This window comes from Mobula hypostoma, chromosome 9 (assembly GCF_963921235.1).
Source record: "Mobula hypostoma chromosome 9, sMobHyp1.1, whole genome shotgun sequence".
NCBI lineage: Eukaryota > Metazoa > Chordata > Chondrichthyes > Myliobatiformes > Myliobatidae > Mobula > Mobula hypostoma.
Genome location: NC_086105.1, coordinates 147,109,372 through 147,133,567, shown reverse-complemented (window position 1 = coordinate 147,133,567; position 24,196 = coordinate 147,109,372). Strand labels below are relative to the sequence as shown.

The window sequence follows — 24,196 nt, the reverse complement described above, 5'->3', positions numbered from 1 at the left end:
CATTAAGATAGTAACTCCCCTGCTTGCTGGAGAAATTGTGGAACTCAAAATGCAAACCATTATCATATTTTCTGGGAAAGCCCCGTTATCAAAGACTAATGGAGTGGGATACATAATGCCCTACAATTCGTCTTTAAATGTGAAATACCTTTAGAGAGTAAGACCATATATTTTGGGTATATACCTCAAGAATGGTTGAAAAGTGATAAATATTTAACGAATGTACTGCTGGTAGCTGGTAAAAAGACCCTTACCAGGAAATGGTTATCTCAGGAGAGCCCAACTTTAAATGTATGGATGGAAATTACAATGGACATTTACAAAATGGAGAAGATAACAGCATCTGGTAATCATAAGTTGAAACAATTTTAGTAATACTGGAAAAAATGGTTTAATTACATAACACCTCATAGGCCTGATTTTATTCTCACAAGTCAATGAATATGTTGTAAAAAAGATCACTCCCTACTCTGTACATAGTTTTCTTCTTTCGATTGTTCTTTCTTTCCTCTCCTTTCTATAAGTGTATACCTCAGATAAATATTATGTGGAGATTTGTGACAAATATGATTATACGATATATATATACACATACACATACAGTATCTGAAATAGATCTTATGGAAATGTTTGTTTGATGATGAAATCCAATAAAAAATAAATTACAAAAAAAAAGACTGCCAAACACCTAATGTGCATACAAAGAAAAATAAAATCCTGCAAACAATAAAAATAAGCCAGTAACATTTTGAATTGAAGTTTTACAAAAAATGAGTCCACAGTTACAAAGTCAGGCTCACTGCAGCCAGAGCAGACCACAGCCTCAGTTCAGTGCAGAGCCGAGTAAACAAAGTGTAGCTAGGGTTCCTTTACATAGATCTGTGTTTGTCAACATGGAGCAGAGAGCAAGTTAGTAAATCTGGTGGGAACAAAGGATGTTGGGAATGGTAAAGGCGGAGCGCCATGGGATGGGTATGGGACAGGTGGCAGAGGAGGAGTGCCTGGGGCTGGGTTTGGCAAGGTACAAACACACCCAACCCTGGGACGGCAGACAAGGTCATTTGATGCCAAACAATTGGATTATTGATCATTACAGAATGTCTCTCCGATGCTTCCCTCTCCCTTTCCCAACCATGGTTCTCCTCTCCCTGCTCCCTTCCCACTCTCAGTTCACAATAGAGACCCATAGCAGAATCAGGTCATGATTTTTTTTTCCCCTGTGGCAGCAATACAGTGCAATACATAAAATTACTGTGGTACTGCGCAAATGTCTTAGGCACCCTAACTACACAGTATATATGTGCCTAAAACTTATGCACAGTATTATATAAATTAAGTAGTGCAAAAAAGAGAGGGAAAAATGTGAAATAGTGTACGTGGGTTCACTGTCTATTCAGAAATCTGATGGCAGAGGGGAAGAAGCTCATGGAGGTGACTGGAAACCGGAATACACGGGGAAATCCACATGACGGCAGAAAGAATTTGAAAATTCTACGTAGGCACCAGAAGTCAGTATGAAAGCCCGACCGCTGGAGTTGAGACATCTGCATGACCAGCAACACCACTCTGCAGCTAAATAAACAAATTATGGCAGGTCATGTTTCATAAGTATTGATTTGGAGACCAGTGTGCAGCGTTTGTCAAATATCTGAAGGAGAATTCAGTGCAAATGTCTAACATTTCCTCTTATGTACCAGACATGCCCAAATACATGTAACATTTTCCCAATGAAAATCAGGATCTTTTAAAATAACTATAGGTTTTATTGGAAAATATCATTTTCCTATAGAACTAGAGGTCATAGGTTAAGGGAAGTTCTTCACTTAGCTGGTGCTAGTGTGAACGAGCTGCCAGCGAAAGTAGTAGATGCGGCTTTGATTTCAACATTTAAGGGAAATTTGGGTAAGTATGTGTTTGAGATGGCCTCTGTGTCCTATCTCAGGCCAAGTTTCATTTGGCCACCTCCCCTGGTGCTCTGACTTCAAAACCTTAATATAGTTTTAAAATTCTCCCATGCACTTGCCTTTCTTATCCCTGAGACTTCCTCCGGCTCCTTGCCCCTCAGATAGATGCACTCTTTCTGGGCTTTTGCTTATTCTGCATCTACTGGTGGCCTGTTTCTGTGCTATAGAGCTCAATGACACTATTGCAAAATATAATGTTCAAACATTACTAACTTAACCGAAAATAATAAGCCGAGAAGGAAGCAAAGCTTAGCAATAAGTTAATAACTTCTTTGTTTTGCATGCCTCTTCAGATAGTCAAACAAAAAGAAATGCTGAAATCAGTTAATATTCATAATTTAAAATATTGCTATTTACAGAAAAACGTAGTTCAGGAAACAATTTAACAATCAACTACACAAAAAAGAAAAATAGGTATCATGCAGAACTCAGGAAGATGTAAGAGGTCAGTAGAATCTTATAGCCAAAGTATTTTGAGGCAAATGCCTGCTTTTCAGTACAATTTCTGCAGCACTAGGACAGAAGGTTAAAAGACCAACACATAATTTAAAGCAGAGTTTCCAACCTTTCTTATGCCATGGACCAATACAATCGCAAGGGATCTGTGGACCCCAGTTTGGGAACCCTTGATCTAGACTGACAACTTAGTGCATCAGTACAAGTGCAATACTGTAAGGAGATGCCTTGGCTGTTCATATGGATGCAAGTGATCTCATGGCACAATTTATAGATGGGGAATTAAAGCTGTCACACACTACACACAAACCAATTGGTCAACCACCTCGGAGGCTGCCGAGACTTCCCTGCGTAATCAACACCTGCATCCAGCTATAAACAGTGAGAAGGTATCGGGAGCAATTGGCTGTGAAGTGTCAAGACATTCAGTGAGCAAGCTAAAACATGCATACACAAAAAGGAATAGGAAGTAATAGGGTACTTTGATATGATAAGATGGTGGGAAGAAGCTTGTGGATTATAAACACTAATATGAATTACTATATATACCAAAAGGTATAGAGTCATTGAGAACTATGGTACTTATAGGTGAGAGCGGAATGCTTAAAGGGTGTTGTTAACCGAAGGATATATATAGGATATAAAAGCCTGAAGACTTTTGCACAGTAGTGTAATAATTTTATGTATTGCACTGTACCACTTCTGCAAAATAAAAAAAACTTTCATGACATACATGAGTGATGATAAACCTGATTCTGATATGGGTCCCTATTGTGGACTAAGAGTGTGAAGGGTGCAGGGAGAGGGGATTCATGGTTGGGAAAAGGGAAGAGAGAGGGAAGGCAGAGGGAAGCACAAGAGAGACATTCTGTAATGATCTGTAAGACCACAGGACATTTGTCCATTTGGCCATCAAGTCTTCTCTGCTATTCAATCATGGCTAACTGACTTTTTGGAAACAAGTGACCTTGTCTGGTGTCTCGGGGCTTGGTGTGTCTGCACCTGCATCACATGCCACCCCTGGCTCTCCCTCTCTGTGACCTGTCCCACACCCCTCCACCCTCACCATTTCCAATATCCTTTGATCCTGCCAGATTTACAGACTCATTCTCTGCTCCATGTTGAGAAATATAGTACTGTGCAAAAGTCTTAGGAGGTGTGTGTGTGTGTGTGTGTGTGTAAATAAAACACACACTTATATGTACACACAGTATATAACTATCAAATACTCAGACAGACATACATGTTGTCCAGTCTTGTCCATTTATGGTTTGCTCCGGTAGCCAGTTTCTTGCCAGATGGTCCCCATTACCCAACCATTGGCACAGACCCTGTTAATCCAGGCGACGTCTGACTGGATGTAATGTAAGTGCGAGGGGTCCAGCCCAAGAACTCTACTGGGCTGTCACCACTGAGACCTGAACCCTGGACCCCTGCACTACCGGTTCCTGGTGTCAGCCTCCAAAGCTGCATAAGAACAGGCACTGAGCACAAGAGCAATAGAAACAGCGGTTTTTCACACTACACAAGACCAAGCTGCAGACTGTACAAGGAATCCGCTGAAACCATTCTGCACATAGCAGCAGGGTGCAAGATACAGGCAGGGAAAGCATATACTGAACTGCACAACCAAGTTGCAGGAATTCTGTACAGGAACATCTGAGCTGAGTATGGATTGGACACTCCCAAGTCCAAATGGGAAACACCCAAGAAGGTAGTGAAGAATGACAGGGCTGAGATCCTGTGGATCTTCCAGATACAGACTGATAAGCAGGTACTGGCCAATCAACCAGACATAGTAATACTGGACAAGGAACAGAAGAAAGCAATAGTAATAGATGTGGCAATCCAGAATGACAGTAACATCAGGAAGAAAGAATATGAGAAGCTGGAGAAATACCAGGGTTTGAAAGAGCAGATGGAAAAGATGTGGAAAGTTAAAGCCAGAGTAATCCTTGTGGTGACAGAAGCAATTGGGGCTGTGACACCTGGACTGTGAGAGTGGCTCCAACATATCCCATGATCAGTATACCGGAAAATATCAATACTATACGCCTGTCTGAGTATGTGATAGGTTTCAATTAAATCCTCCCCCTTTCTTTTCAACTCCAGCAAGAAATTAACTATCTTCATGGAAAACACAGGCAACAGCTATTAAACAATTCTGACATTACCTTCCACAAAGAAAATGTTATTAAAAACTTACTTTGGTCTTTTTGTACTGGTTGCTTTGGTTTCTCCTGTAGAGACATTGTATTGGTATATAGAGCAGCTCCAGGCATAGGTCCCAACATTTTGTTCTTCGATACCTCTGTAATAGGAGATGCGGCACCCCAACTTGCTGTTCCTGGCTCCATGTTCTTCTCTTGGACAATTCCAGAGAAAGGTGCCACGGAGCTGCAGGTCTGGTTCTTGCAAGCTGCAGTGTTTGAGGCCTCTGTCACTTTATCAACTATGGTCATCATTTATTTCTGAAAGAATACAGTTCAAATAAAGACAGTTAACTGCAAGATTGCCTTTAACTATTAAAACTGGCTTGCTCTATCTACATAAAAGTCAAATCCACAATAACTTCAGTATTCACGTATTATTTACAATGGATTCCTCTCTACATAAACGCTCCATTAAACAGGTGTCAATGGCAAAAATTTGAAAGCACTTGTCACCAACATTCCCTCTAATTTTGTTTTAGTTGTGCGGCACTTTAACGACAATTTAAATTTTTTTTGTAATATGCATGCTATGGATTTTTAGAATGAAGTACAATATAAAGAAAATCATAAACTTTTTCTCATCTGTCTTTATTCCAGCAGTGCAGCAACAAAGGCTACGTGCACGGGAGCATTTCAGTATTGCGTGGCCACACTCCCACACAGCTGAGAAGGAACAGTGCTTTGTCTCATCTCTTGATTTCCTTTTTATGCATCATGCTTTAAGAAGCACAACCATTTTTTCGTTGGCCAAATTCTTACTATTTTTTAAAAGGAGAAATAACATCCATTTGTATAACACCAGTAATAGAAATACTGCAAAGTACTTGACAGAGAATTATTTTGTTTATTTTGAGATACAGCATGGTAATAGGTCTTTCCAGCCTAACAGGCCTGCGATGCCCAATTACACATGTGACCAATTCACCTGCAAACCCATACATTTTCGGAAGGTGAGAGAAAACTGCACCAGGAGGAAACCCATATGATCATGGGAGAATGTACAAATTCCTTACAGAGAGCAGAGGAACTGAATCCAGGTCACTGGCTCTGTAATAACATTACACTAACCCCTACACTACCATGCCAAGAGAGATCTACAGTCGCCCCATACATTTGCAGTTCTGTTTCCACTGATTACTGGGGTGGCTAATACAGTCACATCGATGTGACCTTCCCTTTCCAGCTTCTGGTCTACCCATATAGCTTCATTGAATGATCCTCTAGGAATAACCTCTTTCAAGCACTGTTATAACAAGAAGTCAACTTCCTCCTCACCTCAAACCTGCAGCATCTATATCCTGGAACAATAAACTGCCAGTTCTGCCCTGCTCTCAGCCACATTTCTGTAATGACGAGCAAAAAAATATTGATTCCATGCCAGATGACCAATGCTTTGCAGCAAATGGTAGGATTGAAGATGGGTTCTGAGAGTTAGGACAGGAGGGGGGGAATGGATTTGGCAGCCAATGGTCACCAATAGAATCAGAAAGAGTGCAACTATCTGACGGTCAAAGAGCAGGAGGAAGTCTCAGGTATAAGAAAGACAAGTGCATGGAAGAATTTTAAAACTATATTAAGATTTTGAAGTCAAAGCATCAGAGGAGGTGGCTGAATGAACCTGGGCCTGAGTTAGGACACAGAGAGAAGCCATTCCTGAGTTACAAACAACGGATTTATAGATATCCTTGCATGTAATCAAACTCCCATAAAGTTATTAATATATATGTATATATGTTAATTCCTACAACTCTGAGTTAGCACAACTTGAGGTCGACCATGGCAGACATGCAATGATGGTACCAGGTGTGTGGTGACATTTGCAAGCATCCCCAGCTAACCCTTGGGTATGTTGGTTGTTACTGCAAATGGAGCGTTCAAAGTACACGTGACTAATAAACTTGAATCTTGAATTACATCAGCTAACAAGTTACTAGGAGGATCTTCCTAAAGCTGTGAACTTGGGGGGAAAAAATCTGAACATAAAATAAAATTACGAAGGTCAGGAAGCCAGGAGATAGATAGATAGACATACTTTATTGATCCCGAGGGAAATTGGGTTTCGTTACAGTTGCACCAACCAAGAATAGAGTATAAATATAGCAATATAAAACCATAAATAATAAGATGTAAATTATGCCAGATGGAAATAAGTCCAGGAGCAGCCTATTGGCTCAGGGTGTCTGACCCTCCAAGGGAGGAGTTGTAAAGTTTGATGGTCACAGGCAGGAATGACTTCCTATGATGCTCAGTGTTGCATCTCGGTGGAATGAGTCTCTGGCTGAATGTACTCCTGTGCCCCAGTACATTATGTAGTGGATGGGAGATGGGACGTGAGCCCATGATTGACTCCATCGCTCACTAAGGAAGACTAAAATCAAGGTGGGTGAGTGTTCAGCGCTGTCCACCAACCTCTCACTATGATTTAACTTTTTTTGTTGCCATTTGCATGTTTTTTGCACATGGGAGTGGGGTTTTAACATTTGATGATCTTGGTTCCATGGTTCTTATTTTGTGACTTTGGGAAGACGAATTTCAGGGATTATACTGTATACCTACTTCTATAATAAACTAGACAACAGGGTGACCTGTTGGGGCACCCTTTGACAGAAGGGTAGTGCAGTCTGATGTGACCAGAATGAACATTAAATTTTCCTGAATGCTATTGCTATTTCTTTGATTTGGAAATTAAAGAAGAAAAACTCAGCTTATTAAAGAAGAAAGACGCATAGCAAGACAAATATGTGACCAGAATGAACATTAAGTATCTATGAAGTAAATTTGAAGTAATTGGGCTTGCTGGGTCAGGTCTGGAATTAAATGTCCGATGTAATGATGGATTTGGCCTTGAATAATCACAGAAGGATTCCATCGATTCCTAGTTGGAATGACTTCTTTGGCACCAAAGGATGTCATTTGGAGAAGGTCATTGTATCGTCTGATGTTCTTCCTTAACTCGTTTGCAATAGGTTCATCATTGCTGTACAAATTGAGGAGTTCATTAGGCAGAGACTGCAAATTGCCTATCCTGACCTGTCCCTTCATACAGCAGAAATGTGCAGTTTCTCCAGTGAATAGGAAGGCACGACAGTGAGGGCATACTCTGGTCATCGAACCAACATCAGCAGAAATGTGACGGCATGCCAGTCGTGCATTTTGCCTTGCTCTTTCTCTGTCGAGGTATTGTCGTCGAAAGTGGCCATTGTCGTCTTCACCAACTCTCGCAATAATTACTCTGTGCCGCATATTCTCGAGTTGATCTTTCCTTTTCTCCTGTCTCTTCCTCTCTCCTCCTTCTCTACCTGTTTTTGTCATTCTACAGACACACAGCCCTTTCATCCTTTGTCTCTTCATCTCTTCAACCATTTGTTCTCTCTCTCTGATCCCGGAGTCGTGCAGCCCTGGCCTGATCGGATTAATTGTCCTCTCCTCCGTCTGTGCCTATTGTTGTCATAGAAACACAGAAAATAGGTGCAGGAATAGGCCATTTGGCCCTTCGAGCCTGCACCGCCATTCAGTATGATCATGGCTGATCATCCAACTCAGAACCCTGTACCTGCCTTCTCTCCATACCCCTGATCCCTTTAGCCACGAGGGCCATATCTAATTCCCTCTTAAATATAGCCAATGAGCTGGCCTCAACTGTTTCCTGTGGCAGAGGATTCCACAGGTTCACCACTCTCCATGCGAAGAAGTTTTTCCTAATCTCGGTCCTAAAAGGCTTCCCCTTTATCCTCAAACTGTGACCCCTCATTCTGGACTTCCCCAACATCGGGAACAATCTTCCTGCATCTAGCCTGTCCAATCCCTTTAGAATTTTACACGTTTCAATAAGATCCCCCCTCAATCTTCTAAATTCCAGAGAGTATAAGCCTAGTCGATCCAGTCTTTCATCATATGGAAGTCCTGCCATCCCAGGAATCAATCTGGTGAACCTTTTTGTACTCCCTCTATGGCAAGAATGTCTTTCCTCAGATTAGGGGACCAAAACTGCACACAATACTCCAGGTGTGGTCTCACCAAGGCCTTGTACAACTGCAGTAGTACCTCCCTGCTCCTGTACTCGAATCCTCTCGCTATAAATGCCAGCATACCACTCACCCTTTTCACCGCCTGCATGCCCACTTTCAATGACTGGTGTACAATGACACCCAGGTCTCGTTGCATCTCCCCTTTTCCTAATCGGCCACCATTCAGATAATAATCTGTTTTCCTGTTCTTGCCACCAAAGTGGATAACCTCACATCTATCCACATTAAATTGCACCTGCCATGAATCTGCCCACTCACCCAACCTATCCAAGTCACCCTGCATCCTCTTAGCATTCTCCTCACAGCTAACACTGCCCCCCAGATTCATGTCATCTGCAAACTTGGAGATGCTGCATTTAATTCCCTCATCTAAGTCATTAATATATATTGCAAACAACTGGGGTCCCAGCACTGAGCCTTGCGGTACCCGACTAGTCACTGCCTGCCATTCTGAAAAGGTCCCGTTTATTCCCACTCTTTGCTTCCTGTCTGCCACATCAATACCATACCCCCAATACCGTGTGCTTTAAGTTTGCACACTAATCTCCTCTGTGGGACCTTGACAAAAGCCTTTTGAAAATCCAAATATACCACATCCACTGGTTCTCCCCTATCCACTCTACTAGTTACATCCGCAAAAAATTCTATGAGATTCGTCAGACATAATTTTCCTTTCACAAATCCATGCTGACTTTGTCCAATGGTTTCACCGCTTTCCAAATGTGATGTTATCACATCTTTGATAACTGACTCTAGCATTTTCCCCGCCCTTCATCTCAGCCCGAAACGTCGACTGTACTTCTTCCTATAGATGTTGCCTGGCCTGCTGCGTTCACCAGCAACTTTTATGTGTGTTGCTTGAAATTCCAGCATCTGCAGATTTCCTTGTGTTTGCACTAATGCATCCACTATTTCTTGGGCTACTTCCTTAAGCACTCTGGGATGCAGACCATCTGGCCCTGGGATTTATCTGCTTTTAATCCCTTCAATTTACCTGACACCACTCCCCTACTAACATGTATTTCCCTCAGTTCCTCCATCTCACTAGACCCTCGGTCCCCTACTATTTCCGGAAGATTATTTATGTCCTCCTTAGTGAAGACAGAACCAAAGCAGTTATTCAATTGTCTTCCGTGTCTTTGTTCCACATGATCAATTCACCTGTTTCTGACTGTAAGGGACCTACATTTGTCTTAACCAATCTTTTTCTTTTTACATATCTATAAAAGCTTTTACAGTCAGTTTTTATGTTCCCTGCCGGCTTTCTCTCATAATCTTTTTTCCCCTTCCTAATTAAGCCCTTTGTCCTCCTCTGCTGGACTCTGAATTTCTCCCAGTCCTCAGGTGTGCTGCTTTTTCTGGCTAATTTCTATGTTTCTTCTTCGGAATTGATACTATCCCTAATTTCCCTTGTCAGTCACGGGTGCACTACCTTCCTTGATTTATTCTTTTGCCAAACTGGGATGAACAATTGTTGTAGTTCATCCATGCAACCTTTAAATGCTTGCCATTGCATATCCACCGTCAACCCTTAAGTGTCATTTGCCAGTCTATCTTAGCTAATTCACGTCTCATACCTTCAAAGTTACCCTTCTTTAAGTTCAGAACCTTTGTTTCTGAATTAACTATGTTACTCTCCATCTTAATGAAGAATTCCACCATATTATGGTCACTCTTACCCAAGGGGCCTCGCACGACAAGGTTGCTAACTAACCCTTCCTCATTGCTCAATACCCAGTCTAGAATAGCCTGCTCTCTAGTTGGTTCCTCGACATGTTGGTTCAGAAAACCATCCTGCATACATTCCAAGAGATCCTCTTCCTCAGCACCCTTACCAATTTGGTTCACCCAATCTATATGTAGATGGAAGTCACCCATTATAACTGCTGTTCCTTTATTGCACGCATTTCTAATTTCCTGCTTAATGCCATCCCCAACCTCACTACTACTGTTACAACCTCACTATTACTGTCATTTTGGAGACGTGCATGCCTGTCCTCCTCTGTCTCGTCTTCTCTCATCTTTTTTGTCCTGACTCTTTGATCCTGGAGTCGTGTGGCCCTGGCCTCATTCAATTGTTGTTCTCTCCCTCTCCTTGCTGCTTCCCGACGATGTTTGGTGTCATCTCTTGACCATAAGGTCCCCCTTCTCTTTCCACGCGGCATAATTAGACTATTCATATATTTTTACCCTAATGCTTGATAGAAGATAGGAAGCAGTAACACCAAAGCCTCCAAGCTGCTGAGGCTGGCCGTGTGCATGCGTCGTGGCGTGGCATTGCGATCTCTATGGAAGGTGGAAGCGGCTCTGTGAGCATCGTGAGGTGCTGCTGAGGCTGGCCGTGCGCATGCGTCGGGCTGTGGCGTCCCGATTTCCATGATGGCCGATCGGGTCTCGGGTAAAAGGCAGCCTGTTGATTTTTGGCGAATGGGCAATTTTATATGAATATATAACCCTAAACTTTACCTGCATTTTCTAAGTTAGCGCATTTTAATTCGATTTAGCCAAAAAAAGTGCCGCTCTAATACACCGTTTGCGCTAACTGAAGGTCAGAAACAGACAGACAGAGCATGAGAGTTTTAGCAGTATATAGATGTATTTTGAATTTATAGGTACAAGTCATAAAAACCTGCTAACAAAACACATGAGAAAACAATAGTCCATCAAACCATTACAAAAACAGACATGAGTAGAAAATTGCACAATATCATACTTCTGGAACAATTGTCAATAGAGAAAATGGCAATAAACATTTTGCGACTACTAAGCGAGGCAGGACAGCATGGAAGAAAGTGTTGAGAAAATAATGCTTAAAAGGGTAGGAATTAAATACAGGTGTCCCCTGCTTTTCGAATGTTCGCTTTACGAAACCTCACTGTTATGAAAGACCTACATTAGTTACCTGTTTCCACTAACAGGTGTTTTCACTTACGAAAAAAGCAGCGCGCAATAAAAAACAGCGCACGCCCCAAGCAGCCGCTCTCCCCTGGACTGGGAACTGCATTCTTGCCGGCATTGCTTAAACACCTGCCTGTGAGCAGCTGTTTGCAAGATGAGTTCTAAGGTATCGGAAAAGCCTGAAAGAGCTCGTCAGGGTGTTACACTTAGCATAAAACTAGACATAATCAAGCGTTTTGATCATGGTGAACGAAGTTAGGACAAAGTGAGTTTGGCTTGTGGAAGTTGATGAAGATGATGTTGAAGAGGTTTTGGCATCCCATGAACAAGAACTGATAGATGAAGAGCTGATGCAATTGAAAGAGGAAAGGATAACAATCGAAACCGAATGCAGTAGCGAACGAATCGAAAGTGAAGTTGTCCAGGAACTGAACGTGAAGCAACTGCGTGAGATTTTCGCTGCAATGATAAAGTAGGACTTTAATTTTGAAAGGATACGTCGGTGTAGGGCATATTTGCAAGATGGTTTGAGTGATTACAAAGAACTGTATGATAGAAAAATACGTGAGGCTAAGCAGTCAAGCAAGCCTTCCACAGCAGACGATGAACCTTGACCTTCGACATCGAGGCAGGCAGACATAGACGAAGATGATCTGCCTGCCCTGATTGACGATGAGATGACACCCCAGTGGTCCCAGCCCTCGGATCACGGACAGATACCAATTTGCGGAGAATGCAGCGGTAGCCAGGAGGCACCCAGCACGTCTTTAAGAAAAAAGCCACAATAAACAAGCTAATTGATTAGACGCCACCCGGCACCTAATTAATTATCTCGGTTATTTTGGCTTTTTTCTTAAAGATGTGCTGGGTGCGTCCCGGCTACCGCTGAACCCCTGCATGCTTCGCAGATCGGCATCGGTTCACTGCCCGGAGTTTGGGGACCACTGCACCACCCCAGCCTCCGACGACTCAGCCTAACACACTATCATCAGTGTGCTCTGCGCTGTCTTCCCAATTCCCGTAAGTGATGCTACACTGTACATACATTATTTCTACTTTATATCGACTGTGTATTTTTATGTGTTATTTGGTATGATTTGGCAGCTTCATAGCTTAAAGGTTACTGGAGAGAGTGTTTTTGCCGAGAGCGCTTGCGTGAGATTTTCTGCCGAAAGCGCTTGCGCCGTGGTTTCTGCCAAGAGCGCTTGCGTGAGATTTTCGCAATGGAGAACAGTGCAGGCAACAGTTGTACAGAAGTATTTCTACTTTATATAGGCTGTATATTTATCATATCATTCCTGCTTTTACTATATGTTACTGTTATTTTAGGTTTTGTGTGTTATTTGGCATGATTTGGTAGGTTATTTTTGGGTCTGCGAACGTTCACAATATTTTCCCATATAAATAAATGGTAATTGCTTCTTCGCTTTACGACATTCCAGCTTACGAACCGTTTCATAGGAAAGCTCTACCTTCGGATGGCGGGGGAAACTGTAGTTTAACACAGTTCATTACTTTTGTACGATGAATAATGTAGGGAAAATTGCCAGTGATGTTTTGCCAAATACACAAACAAAACTGCCTTCCACCATTTCTGGCTACTGTTTTAATCACACACAACCCAATTAAAAAGAATCCACAGACACAGCAAAAGGACCAGATTGGAAATTGAAATATGCTAAATAATTTCAGTAACAGCGAGTAGCATCCACTTTCTATCCATCAATACCATCAGAGGCCAAAAGAAAAATCTGTCAAGAACCAAAAGTTGCTGACAAACCTCCATATCAATTTTACAGGAATCAGACATTCATACCAAACAAGATTATCTAGCTTATCGTGCTTTTGATCTTCGAAAGAGCTGTCTAGTTATTCCCATCAATCTTTTACTTCCTAGGCTACACAAATTTTCTATCATTTTCATCTGAATCATCAAATTAGCAAGAGCAACCAAAGGGACCAAGTCTCTCTATCATGCAATGTATTTGGAGTAACTGAAAGAGGAGTTACAAGACATTTTATGTATAAAACCATAAGACAAAGGAGCAGAATTAGACCATTCAGGCCATCAAGACTGTTCTGCTATCCCATCAGGGCTGAATTATTATCCCTCTCAACCCCATTCTCTTGCCTTCCCCCTGTAACTTTTGATATCCTTACTAATCAACAGCCTATCAACCTTCACTTCAAATATACCCGAAGACTTGATCTCCACAGCTGTCTGTGGCAATGAATTCCAGATTCACCAACCTCTGACTAAAAAAAATTCCACCTAATCTCTGCTCTAAAGGAATATCCTTGTACTCCTAGACTCCCCCACCATAGGGAACATTCTCTCAACATCCAATCTATCTTGGTCTTTCAGTATTTGATAATTTCCAACGAAATTAACCCTCACTCTTCTAAACTGTCAGAATTTTCCACACCGTAATTACATAAATACCTGTATCTTCACATTATGTAAGTGGGAGGCAGTAAAGCGACAGGTAAAGACTGCAGTTAAATGGAGCATTTCCTAGTTTTGCCTATGAGCCCACTCCATGGAAGCAAAGCTTCTCAGAGTCGCTTGTAATTTTAGAGTATTATCATGCAGAAATCCCAATGCTCTACGCATAATGAATTACTTATGAGGGCAAATATTTAGCGGTCAGCTGAGCTACAGAGAAGGTAGCGCAAGTTCAATGCCAGACAATGAAAGGTCATGTGATCTGCACGAGCCTGACTGACTTCATAAGCCTGGACGTGGGAAGGAAGGAATAAAGGTTGGAATTGTATTCTTGATAACTTTTAAGGAACTAGAAGTGTGGTCATGCAGGCCAAGGAGACGATAAGGCATAGGAGTAGAATTAGGCCATTTGGTCCATCGAGTCTTCTCCGCCATTCGTTCATGACTATTTATTATCCCTCTCCACACCATTCTCTTGTCTTTTCCTCATAACCTTTGATGCCCTGAATAATCAAGAATTTATCAACCTCTGGCTAAAGAAATTCCTCATCTCTGTTCTAAAGGGACAGGGATTCTGAGGTTGTGCCTTCTGGTCCTCGACTCACCCACTATAGGAAACAACCTCTTCACTGCAAGTTTAGTTCAAAGGACACACTGAAGTCTGTGGGAGAAAACATTATTGAGGGAAATGCAAGTATTATTTAAGATGGAGTGCAACAGGGTGGAGAATCAATAGGAAAAGGCTGGTTCCTCTGGCCAGACTGAAGAATGAATTCCTTAGCAGTCTACAATTTAAATGCAACAAATTTCTCATATAGGACAGGATTCTATAAATGAAGAGACAGAACTTCTGAAGTAATGTTAAAATATGTATTCTGTCATTTAAAGCAGTTCCAGTTGAAGTAACCATTAAGCCAGCACCCCGCCCAACAAAAGTTAAGCCAATGACTCCTATGTTTCAGGTATTAGGACAATGCAAAAGCTGTACGTTATCAAGATGCATCATTAAACTACTTATATTAATTTAAAGACGTTTCCCTCCAACAACCATGTCTGGTTTCCACTGTTAATGGAAGTGAAGCAAGCTGCATTTTTGATATCAAAAAAATCCATAAATTTTGTTTTCCCTCCAAAATCCATGAAAATAAAGCCACCAAATTCCTGCTTCAATTAAGTCACACACTGATGTTCTGCTGCCTTTTCATGAAGGAACTTCATGCAAGCAATTCCAATAACCTTGTTGGTAAACATAAAGGACACAATTCCCATTGGGTTTCTGTTAAATACAGCCCACACCACTAGCAGGGAAGTTTCTGTGGTGGCAATATACATTGTGCCTGAACAACCTCTATCTAATGGGTAGGAGCTGTCTACAAAATTCCCTAAAATATGGAAACTGACTGTTTAGAATTAAAGAAACTAGATCAACTGAAGACACAAGCTTCTCGCTGCTGACATCAGGAAGGTACAAGAGACTTAGGTCCCACGTTATCAGGTTCAGGAACAGTCGTTACTCTTCAAACACCAGGCTCCTAAACCACTCACCTCAACACTGAATTGATTCCACAACCTATGGACTTATTTTCAAGGTCTCTACAACTCACGTTCTCAATAATGTTTAATACTTTTTATTATTTTGTTTTTATTTTTGTATTTGCACATTGGTTGTTTGTCCGTCTATGCACATTTTTGTTGATTCTATTGTGTTTCTTTGTATCTACTGTGAATGCCTGCAAGAAAATAATCTCAAAGTGTATATACAGGAACCTGTATGTACTTTGATAAAACATTTACTTTGAACAAGAGATTCTGCAAATACTGGAAATCTTGAGCAACACACAAATGCTGGAAGAACTAACTCAGCAGGTCAGGCAGCATCTGTGGAGGCGAATAAACAAAATAAAATAAACTATGGAGGGGTAGGGTCCCGATAAAGGGTCTCAGCCCAAAATGTCGTCTTTTTATTTCATTCCATAGATGCTGCCTAACCTGCTGAGTTCCTCCAGCATTTTGTGTGTGTTGGTCAACTGAAGCCCACTTCTTCTAAAGTCTATCAATCCTACTGGGGCATAGATCACCAACAGCAGCTGGCCAGTCCTCTCTCTCCTGGGCCTACCTTTCAAGGTGTAGCCTGCTGAAGATCCCTCCTCTCCCAGGGTCTTTGGAGCTTCTGCTGGCGTTTCTCGGATGCGGTTGCTAGCCCCATGCCCAACCCTCCTCTTTTCCAGGCTGGACTTGGGACTGTCCGCACCAGAATTAACTGAAATGCTCTCATGGTGACAGTTTAGGGACATTGCACATATATTAGCTTTACACTGCAACAACCTATGGTATACCACAAGCAGAAAAGCAATTGGCAATCGCCTCTGATCTGGGCTGACATTTATGTGCCGGGTGGCACCTAATTAATTAGCTTGTTTATTTCGGCTTTTTTCTTAAAGATGTGCTGGGTGCGTCCCGGCTACCGCTGCATTCTCCGCCGCAATGTATCAGTCCGCTGCCCAGGGGTTGGGGTGGTGGGACACTGGGGTGTCATCTCATCATCGTTTGTTTCCATCAGGGCAGCCAGGTCATCTTCTTCTATGTCTGCCTGCCTCAATGTCGAAGGTCGAGGTTCGTCGTCTGCTGTGGCTGACGTGGAAGGCTTGAAAAACGACAGTATGCTTGACTGCTGAGCCTCGCGCATTTTTCTATCATACAGTTCTTTGTAAGCACTCAAACCATCTTGCAAATATGCACTAAACCTACGTACCCTTTCAAAATTAAAGTTGTACTTTTCTGCAATCATTGCAGCAAAAATCTCAAGCAGTTGCTTCACGTTCCGTTCCTGGATGAGTTCACTTTCGGTCTGTTCGCTATTGCATTCGGTTTCGATTGTTATCCTTTCCTCTTCCAATCGCATCAGCTCTTCATCTATCAGTTCTTGTTCATGGGATGTCAAAACCTCTTCAACATCATCTTTGTCAACTTCCACAAGCCAAACTCACTTTGTCCTTACTTGGTTCACCACGATCAAAACGCTTAATTATGTCTAGTTTTAGGTTAAGTGTAACACCCTTACGAGCTCTTCTAGGTTTTTCCCAATACCTTAGAACTCACCTTGCTAACGGCTGCTCACAGGCACTTGTTTAAGCAATGCCGGCTAGAATGCAGTTTCGGGGGAGGAGCTTGGCTGCTCGGGGAGCGCGCTGCCTTTTTTCGTAACAGTGAAAACACCTTCTGTTAGTGAAAATGGGTAACTGTAGGTCTTTCGTAACAGCGAGGTTTTGTAAAGCAAACGTTCAAAAAGCAGGGGACACCTGTATAGTAACATATATCAAAGTTGCTGGTGAACGCAGCAGGCCAAGCAGCATCTATAGGAAGGTCTCAGCCTGAAACGTCGACTGCGCCTCTTCCTATAGATGCTGCTTGGCCTGCTGCGTTCACCAGCAACTTTGATGTATGTTGCTTGAATTTCCAGCATCTGCAGAATTCCTGTTGTTTGACACCTGTATAGTGAAGTTGTGTTATTGTGATCTTTATTTATTCAATTACCAGAAGTAAATATCACAAAGACAGAAGACATCGTCCTTCCCAAGAGTTTCTGAACTAAGCAGTCAACTACACTAATATACTAGACAGTTTGTGAATGCTTCAGAATTTTCTCTATTTGTGCATAAATATGACCTGAAATGTGATCAGATCTCCATGCAAGCCCTGAAACTAGATGAAGAGAACTCAATTAAATAAATAACACAAAATTTTTCTCACTTATTTATTGAGAAAAGTTATCCAATATTTGGATAAAGTCCACATCAGGCAGGACAACAGATTTCCTCCCATAGGAGATTAACTTTTTAATCTGCATTGCAAAATTTTGTATTCAAGTGAGAAAACATTTCCCCAACTGCTTTTAAAGGATTTGAACTCAAGTCTCTGGATCAACGGTCCAGACCTCTGTGTGCTAATCCAGCAAATTAATGACTATACTACGACATTTACTACACAGCGTGACTGAAATTGGGAAAATCGCTGTGGTGACCATTGTACAAGATCAAAGTGCAAAAGCCTCAAAGTAAAATTACCCAAGTACATTTATGTCGTCGTATACTGCCTGAGATTCATCTTCTTGCCGGCATTCAAAGTAAATACAAAGAAATGACAAAGACAAGCAAAATAATAATAATAATAATAATAATAAATAAATAAGAAACAAATAGCGAACATGGGATTAAGAGTCCCTGAAAGTGAGACCATAGGCTCTGGATTATAGGTTATCATAATCTTTTATCTTTAGCCTGAGAAACCATTAAATACCTCATGAAATAATCAGTAACATTGAAAGGCTTTAGATTGGGACAGTTCTGTGCTCTGCTCAAGACGCATAGTGAACTATGAAACATCAAAGCACACACTAAGTATTGGATGTAGTGACAGAACAAACTTTGATGTTAACTGCAGAATACATGAAAGTGATGCTGTTTAACTGCTTCATAATTCATTGAACAAACTCAAATGATGAAGAGTGACACACACAAAATTCAGGAGGAACTCAGCAAGTCAGGCAGCATCTGTGGTATACAATAACGAGCCAACTTTTTGGGCGAGACCCTGCATCAGGACACTCAAGAAATTAATAACTGCAGGGGCTGACACTGTAAAGGCACATCATTCCAAAATTATGAAAATTTCTTTGAGGGTCCTAATACAAGCACAATATTTACATCGGTGCTGTAATTGTTATATGGTTATAAAAGACACTTCCAATATTCTCCTCCAACACTAACATCATCTTCACCAGAGCCACTGATTACACTGCTAAATCTTTCCTTGCGTCTGGACAAAGCCAATGTTTAGTTTCCACAAGTTGGACTGATTACCCAAAACACGTCTGCAAATCAATTTTGGATGCTCCTCGGAATATGGAAAATACTATTTAATTTAAGTGACAATTTGGACTTAGCAAACCTTTTTGTAGTCAAACATTACAACAGATTCCTACATTCCACAATACTTCACGGGCTGCAAAATGCTGAAGAATTCTGAATGAAGCACGAAAGCTGCTCCACAAGTGTAAGTCCACATGGGCTGTAAGCCATCTTATGTATTTATATTTGTGATTTGTGGAGGCTTATGGGGTGGTAGGTGAGAACAAGAGGAACTCTATCCCTGTGAGTGGCAGGAAGATGGGATGAGTGTGGAAGTCTGCAGAATGGAGGAGATGCAGGTGAGGGCAGCATCAATGGTGGAAGGAGGAGGAGGAGGACATCGCTCATGTCTTGGAAAGGAAAGTTATATTGTGGGAACAGATGCAGTAGAGATTAAGGAACACAGAAAAGGCAAATGGCATTTTTACAGGAGACAGGTTGGGAAGTAGTAAAGACAGCTGTGGGAATTGGTAGGTTTATAAAAAATACTGGTGGACAATTTGTACCCCTTTTTGCTGGACACAGTCAGGGAAGAAGCTTACAACAATAACACATGTTCACACACACTTCTTTCCTTGAATTATCTTACAACAGACACACTGTTGACTATCTGAGTCCCAATGTATCTATTACGCATTATTTACTCGTCAGAGCTGTGGTTACTCATATCCGGATTCCTAATTGGTCACATTTGGCTCATGGCCAAAGTGCTAGACAACATTACTCTAAGCTTCAATGACCAGGTAAAGACTACAGTGCACTTTAAACACTTCTCATTTTAAATTTTAAATGGGATTTGCTACACATGATCGCCTGAAACATGAAATATAAAATCCTTCAGAACAGTACTTACATGCATTAGAAAATCACTTAAAACAAAAACACAAAACTATGATAGCTTCTAACCTGCAGCACATGTATGAGAACAAATTTTAATCTTTAAATGTTCACTAACAGTATTTGCTTCAAAATTGTAAGGTGATGTATTTTTTCTGATGTTTGCCATTTATGTTCTTTACAAGACTAAAATGATACCGTCTGGTATGGAGGGCCATTTCAAAAGATCGGAAAAGCTCCAAAAAGCTCAGCCAAACTCCACCATGGGCACTAGCCTCCCCAGCATCAATGACATTTTCTATAAGTGATAACTCAAAAAGGAGGCATCCATCATGAAGGAACCCCGTCACCCAGGACATGCCCATTTTCATTGTCAACAACAGATACTCAATGTTTGAGAACACCTTCTTCCCCTCCGCCACCAGATTTCTGAATGGCCAATAAACCCATGTACACTACTCAATATTTTTTTTTGCTCTCTTTGCACTATATATACTTTCGCTGCTGCAACACAACATATTTCTTAACATATGCCAGTGATCTGGCGATAATAAACCTGATTCTCAACTGGAAAATCAACAAATCTGCTCATCAGTTTCTAGTGCAGCCACCGTTTACTGCCCCAGTTCCGTATTATAATTTTAAAAGTTCATCGATTTCTTTTCAACCATGACATTTCATCTGAACCTCAAACAGAGGAAATCAATATTTAACAAAAATAACAGATCAGTTTTATTTGTCATATGTACGTCAAAACATACAGTGAAATGCGCTCTTTGCGTCAAATCAGTATAGTGAGGATTGTGTTGGACAGCCCACAAGTATCATTACACTTCTAATGCCAACATAACTGACCCACAACTCACTAATTCTAACGTCTTTGGAATGTGGGAGGAAACCGGAGCACCCAGTGGAAATATACGTGGCTACGGGAGAACGTACAAACTCCTTAACGATAGCAGTAGGAATTGAACCCTGATTTTACAGCTGACTCTATAAAGTGTTACGCTAACCACTACGCTACCATCCCAACTCTAAAGCACCCATTTGAAATAATATGGCAGGAAAGATACTCAGAAATTAAATAAAAATGGGGGAAAAAATTATAGTTCAATTCTGGTAGATCCTTGTCCTTGGTAAGTAAAGTTGGAAAGTAACTGTCATTGTTTTCTAACTACGAGAGCTCCTAGATAGTACATGCAAAAATAACATCACCATGCCATAAAGTTCATTCACAGGAACGTGGGCTTCCCTGACAAGACTTGGATGAAATGACAACCCAGAATTGCCCTTCGTCTTTGCAATAGAAGTTGCTAAACTATGCCAATCAACAACATCAGTGTAAGAATCAAACTGGACTGTGTAAGGACAGCCAGCTGTGCACTAAGTGTTTGTTGAAAGCAAACCAACAATTTTGATTAAATTCAGTCATTTAAAAATAACACAATTGTTAAATCTAGCAGTATATTCTATACAAAATGAAATAGGTGGACCAGACGTCAAGTACACGGGTGATAAGACATTCATGAGCAAGTGTGCTGATTTGCATTCAAGGTGTGTATTTTTGTGGTTTCTTAAATTAAGTCATTTGACAATTCTGACAAAATATTATAGTACAAATTGCTTCGTATGGTGGTCATAGAATCGTAGAAAAGTACTGCACAGAAACAGGTCCTTCGGTCCATCTAGACCACGCCAAACTATTTGAACTGCCTATTCCCATCGAGCATCACTGGGACCATAGCCTTCCGTACCTCTGCCATCCATGTACCTACCTGAACTACTCTTAAATGTTGAAATCAAGCTCACATGGATTACTTGTGCTGGTAGCTCATTCCACACTTTCACAACCCTCTGAGTGAAGACATTTCCCCTTATGTTCACCTTAAACTTTTCACCTTTCACCCTTAACTCATGAACTCTGGTTGTAGTCCCACCCACCCTCAGTGGAAAAAACCTGCTCGCATTCACCCTGCCTATATCCTTCATAATTGTATATACCTCTATCAAATCTCTCCCCATTCTCTATGTTCCAGGGAATAAAATCCTTTCCCTATAAGTCAGGCCTCAAGTCCTGGCAACATCCTGGTAAATTTGTTCTAAGCTCTCAATCTTATTTACATCTTTCCTGTCGACCCTATCTACCCGTGATGCAACTTTCAATGAATTATAGCCCTGAATTCCAGATGCCTTTGTTCTACAGCACTCCTCAATGCCCCACCATTCACTGTGTAAGACCGGCCCTGATTGTTCCTACCAAAGTGCAACATCTCACACTTTGCATTAAATTCTAGCTGCTATTTTTCAGCCCATTTTCCCAGTAGTTAGTAACTTGCAAGTGAACAATACTCTCCTTCCTATTTCCGATCAATACTGCCCTTAAAAGGACTAAATTTTCGGATGTCAGAATCTTATGTCCCACTGCAATTCTGAAATTGCAGGCGAAAAAAAATCGCAAATAACTTTATACAGTACGTTCCATCAGATAAACCATGAACGGAGGCGGGGTTTACATGTTCCTGCATTTGCAAGTATAAAAAGTGATAATTTTCAACTAAAATGTTTACAAGCAGAAATTCAATTTAATCTGTCAATGCAGCTAATTATCAAAAACAAACACAAGTCTACGCAAAAATTAAAAAAAAAACGCTTTTAGTGAAGCAGTTTACTCGCTTTTCGATACAAATCTCCATTCTTTTATTTAAACCCCTCTCCCAGATGCTACTGGTTAGTAAAACGTGCGGCTGGTTGTAAGTGTGACTTGTGACACAACTCATTCATTCAAAAAAAAAGGCGGACACGCTGAACCCAACCCTGGTGACAAGCGAGGGAAAGGATGTGCCTTAAAACTAGTTCAACGCCTTTCCTTTCCTCCCCAATTCCCCCCGCCCACACCACCACTTTATCTCTGCATCCACCCATCCCACCCCTCCGTGCTGGCGTGCAAAGCCTCCTCTCCCGAAGGGCACAGTCTGGGAGTGATACCCTGATCCTTTCTACCCAGATGGCCAACATTAAACCCTCTCGGTGCGCAAAAGGAAGACAAAGCGGCGGCGGGGGAACACGCGCAAGCGCGCACACGTGCGCGCCCAGCCGCCCCCTCGCCTCTGTGGATGGGGTGGGTGGGGGGAAAAGGCAGGGAGATGCGGCTCGGGGCCTACACCACCAAGAGCAGGGTCGGATCTCCCGGGGAGTAAGTCAGGCCAGGAGGGGAGGGCGGGTTGGAAGCACGAGGGGGAAGGGGGGGGACGCAGTAACCATGGAGGAGAGTCGCCGGCGAGGCCGGTAACTGAAGAGCGGCGGGAGGGTGGTGCAGGCCCCGGGATCGCGGGGGGGAAGCGGGAGGCTGGGCCTCGGCTAGCGGCTGGGCGGGAGGGGTTGATCGGAGTTGCTCTCCCCCCTTCCCCCACCGGTACCTACCTCGGGTGTTTCCATCACGACGGCGGCGACGGCAGCCTTCCGCCTCCTCCCCCCCCACCCCCCGACCGATTACGACACGGAGCGAGCTCACAATCAGCACATCCGGGGCCCACAACACACCGCGGGGATGTGGAGCTGTTCGACAGCGCCGCCAGCGTGTGGAGGAGAACACGACCCAGCCGCCACAGGAGTTGAGCGGTGGGTAGACTGTTCGCTACCGCCACTGCCGGTGGACTGAGGACACTGCAGCCAAACATGCTCGGCAGCGCCGCCAGCGCCGGGAGGAGAATACGACCAGCCGCCGCAGAAAGTTGGAGGAGGGCGGGCGGCGTGAGGGATGGGGAGTGGAGGTTGAGTTTGCTCTCTACCACCGCCGCCCTTCAGATTACGGCACTGCAACCAAACAATGATCGACAGGATGTGAACGCAGCAGGAAAGAGAGCGCATCTTTCTCGTGTTTGCATCTTTCTCAGCTTCAATTTATTATCAAAGAATGTATATGTCATACTCTCTCGTCAAAATTGGAATCATAATTGGTTTATTATCACTCACATGTGTCGTAACATTTATTGTTTTGGGGCAGCAGTGTGTTATCGCTTCCCTGATAGTAGTAATGAGAATGGATGCCGCCTTCTTCAAGTACCGCCTTTTTAGAAGATGTTGTCAATGGTGAGGAGGGCTCGTGTCCGTTGTGAATTTACAATCTCTGTAGCTTTTTCTGATCCTATGCATTAGCGCCTCCATACCAGACGGTGACACTACCAGGCAAAATGCTCTCCACGGTACGTCTACAGATATATGGCCATATCGGTTTAAACTTTTCATATCTGTGCGTTTCTCTTCGTTTGGATATACTACTTTTCTCTCACTCCCCCACTTAATACATTTATGTGTAACACTCGCTTTGCCTAGTGGCATGATCTCGGGGTGATAACCCCCCGCCCGGCCAAACCTTCGAACTCTCGTTTGGGTGAATGCTGTGCGATGTGTCTGTCCCCTGTTTCAAATCAGTACCCCGTAATGACAA

The 24,196-nt window shown here is 42.3% G+C and overlaps 1 protein-coding gene across 2 annotated transcripts in view; it reads right to left on the bottom strand.

The window, feature by feature from the left end:
- usp42 (ubiquitin specific peptidase 42) overlaps positions 1-23,568 on the bottom strand; it is a 96,258-nt gene extending 72,690 nt beyond the window's left edge. For both annotated transcript variants that reach the window (XM_063059386.1, XM_063059385.1), the window contains exons 1-2: positions 23,170-23,568; positions 4,627-4,891 (exon numbers count right to left, since the gene is read on the bottom strand). In XM_063059386.1, the coding sequence (XP_062915456.1) occupies positions 4,627-4,885 (259 nt within the window). In that variant the 5' untranslated portion in view covers positions 4,886-4,891; positions 23,170-23,568. The remainder of the gene's footprint in view (positions 1-4,626; positions 4,892-23,169) is intronic.
- Between the last annotated feature and the right edge of the window lie 628 nt (positions 23,569-24,196).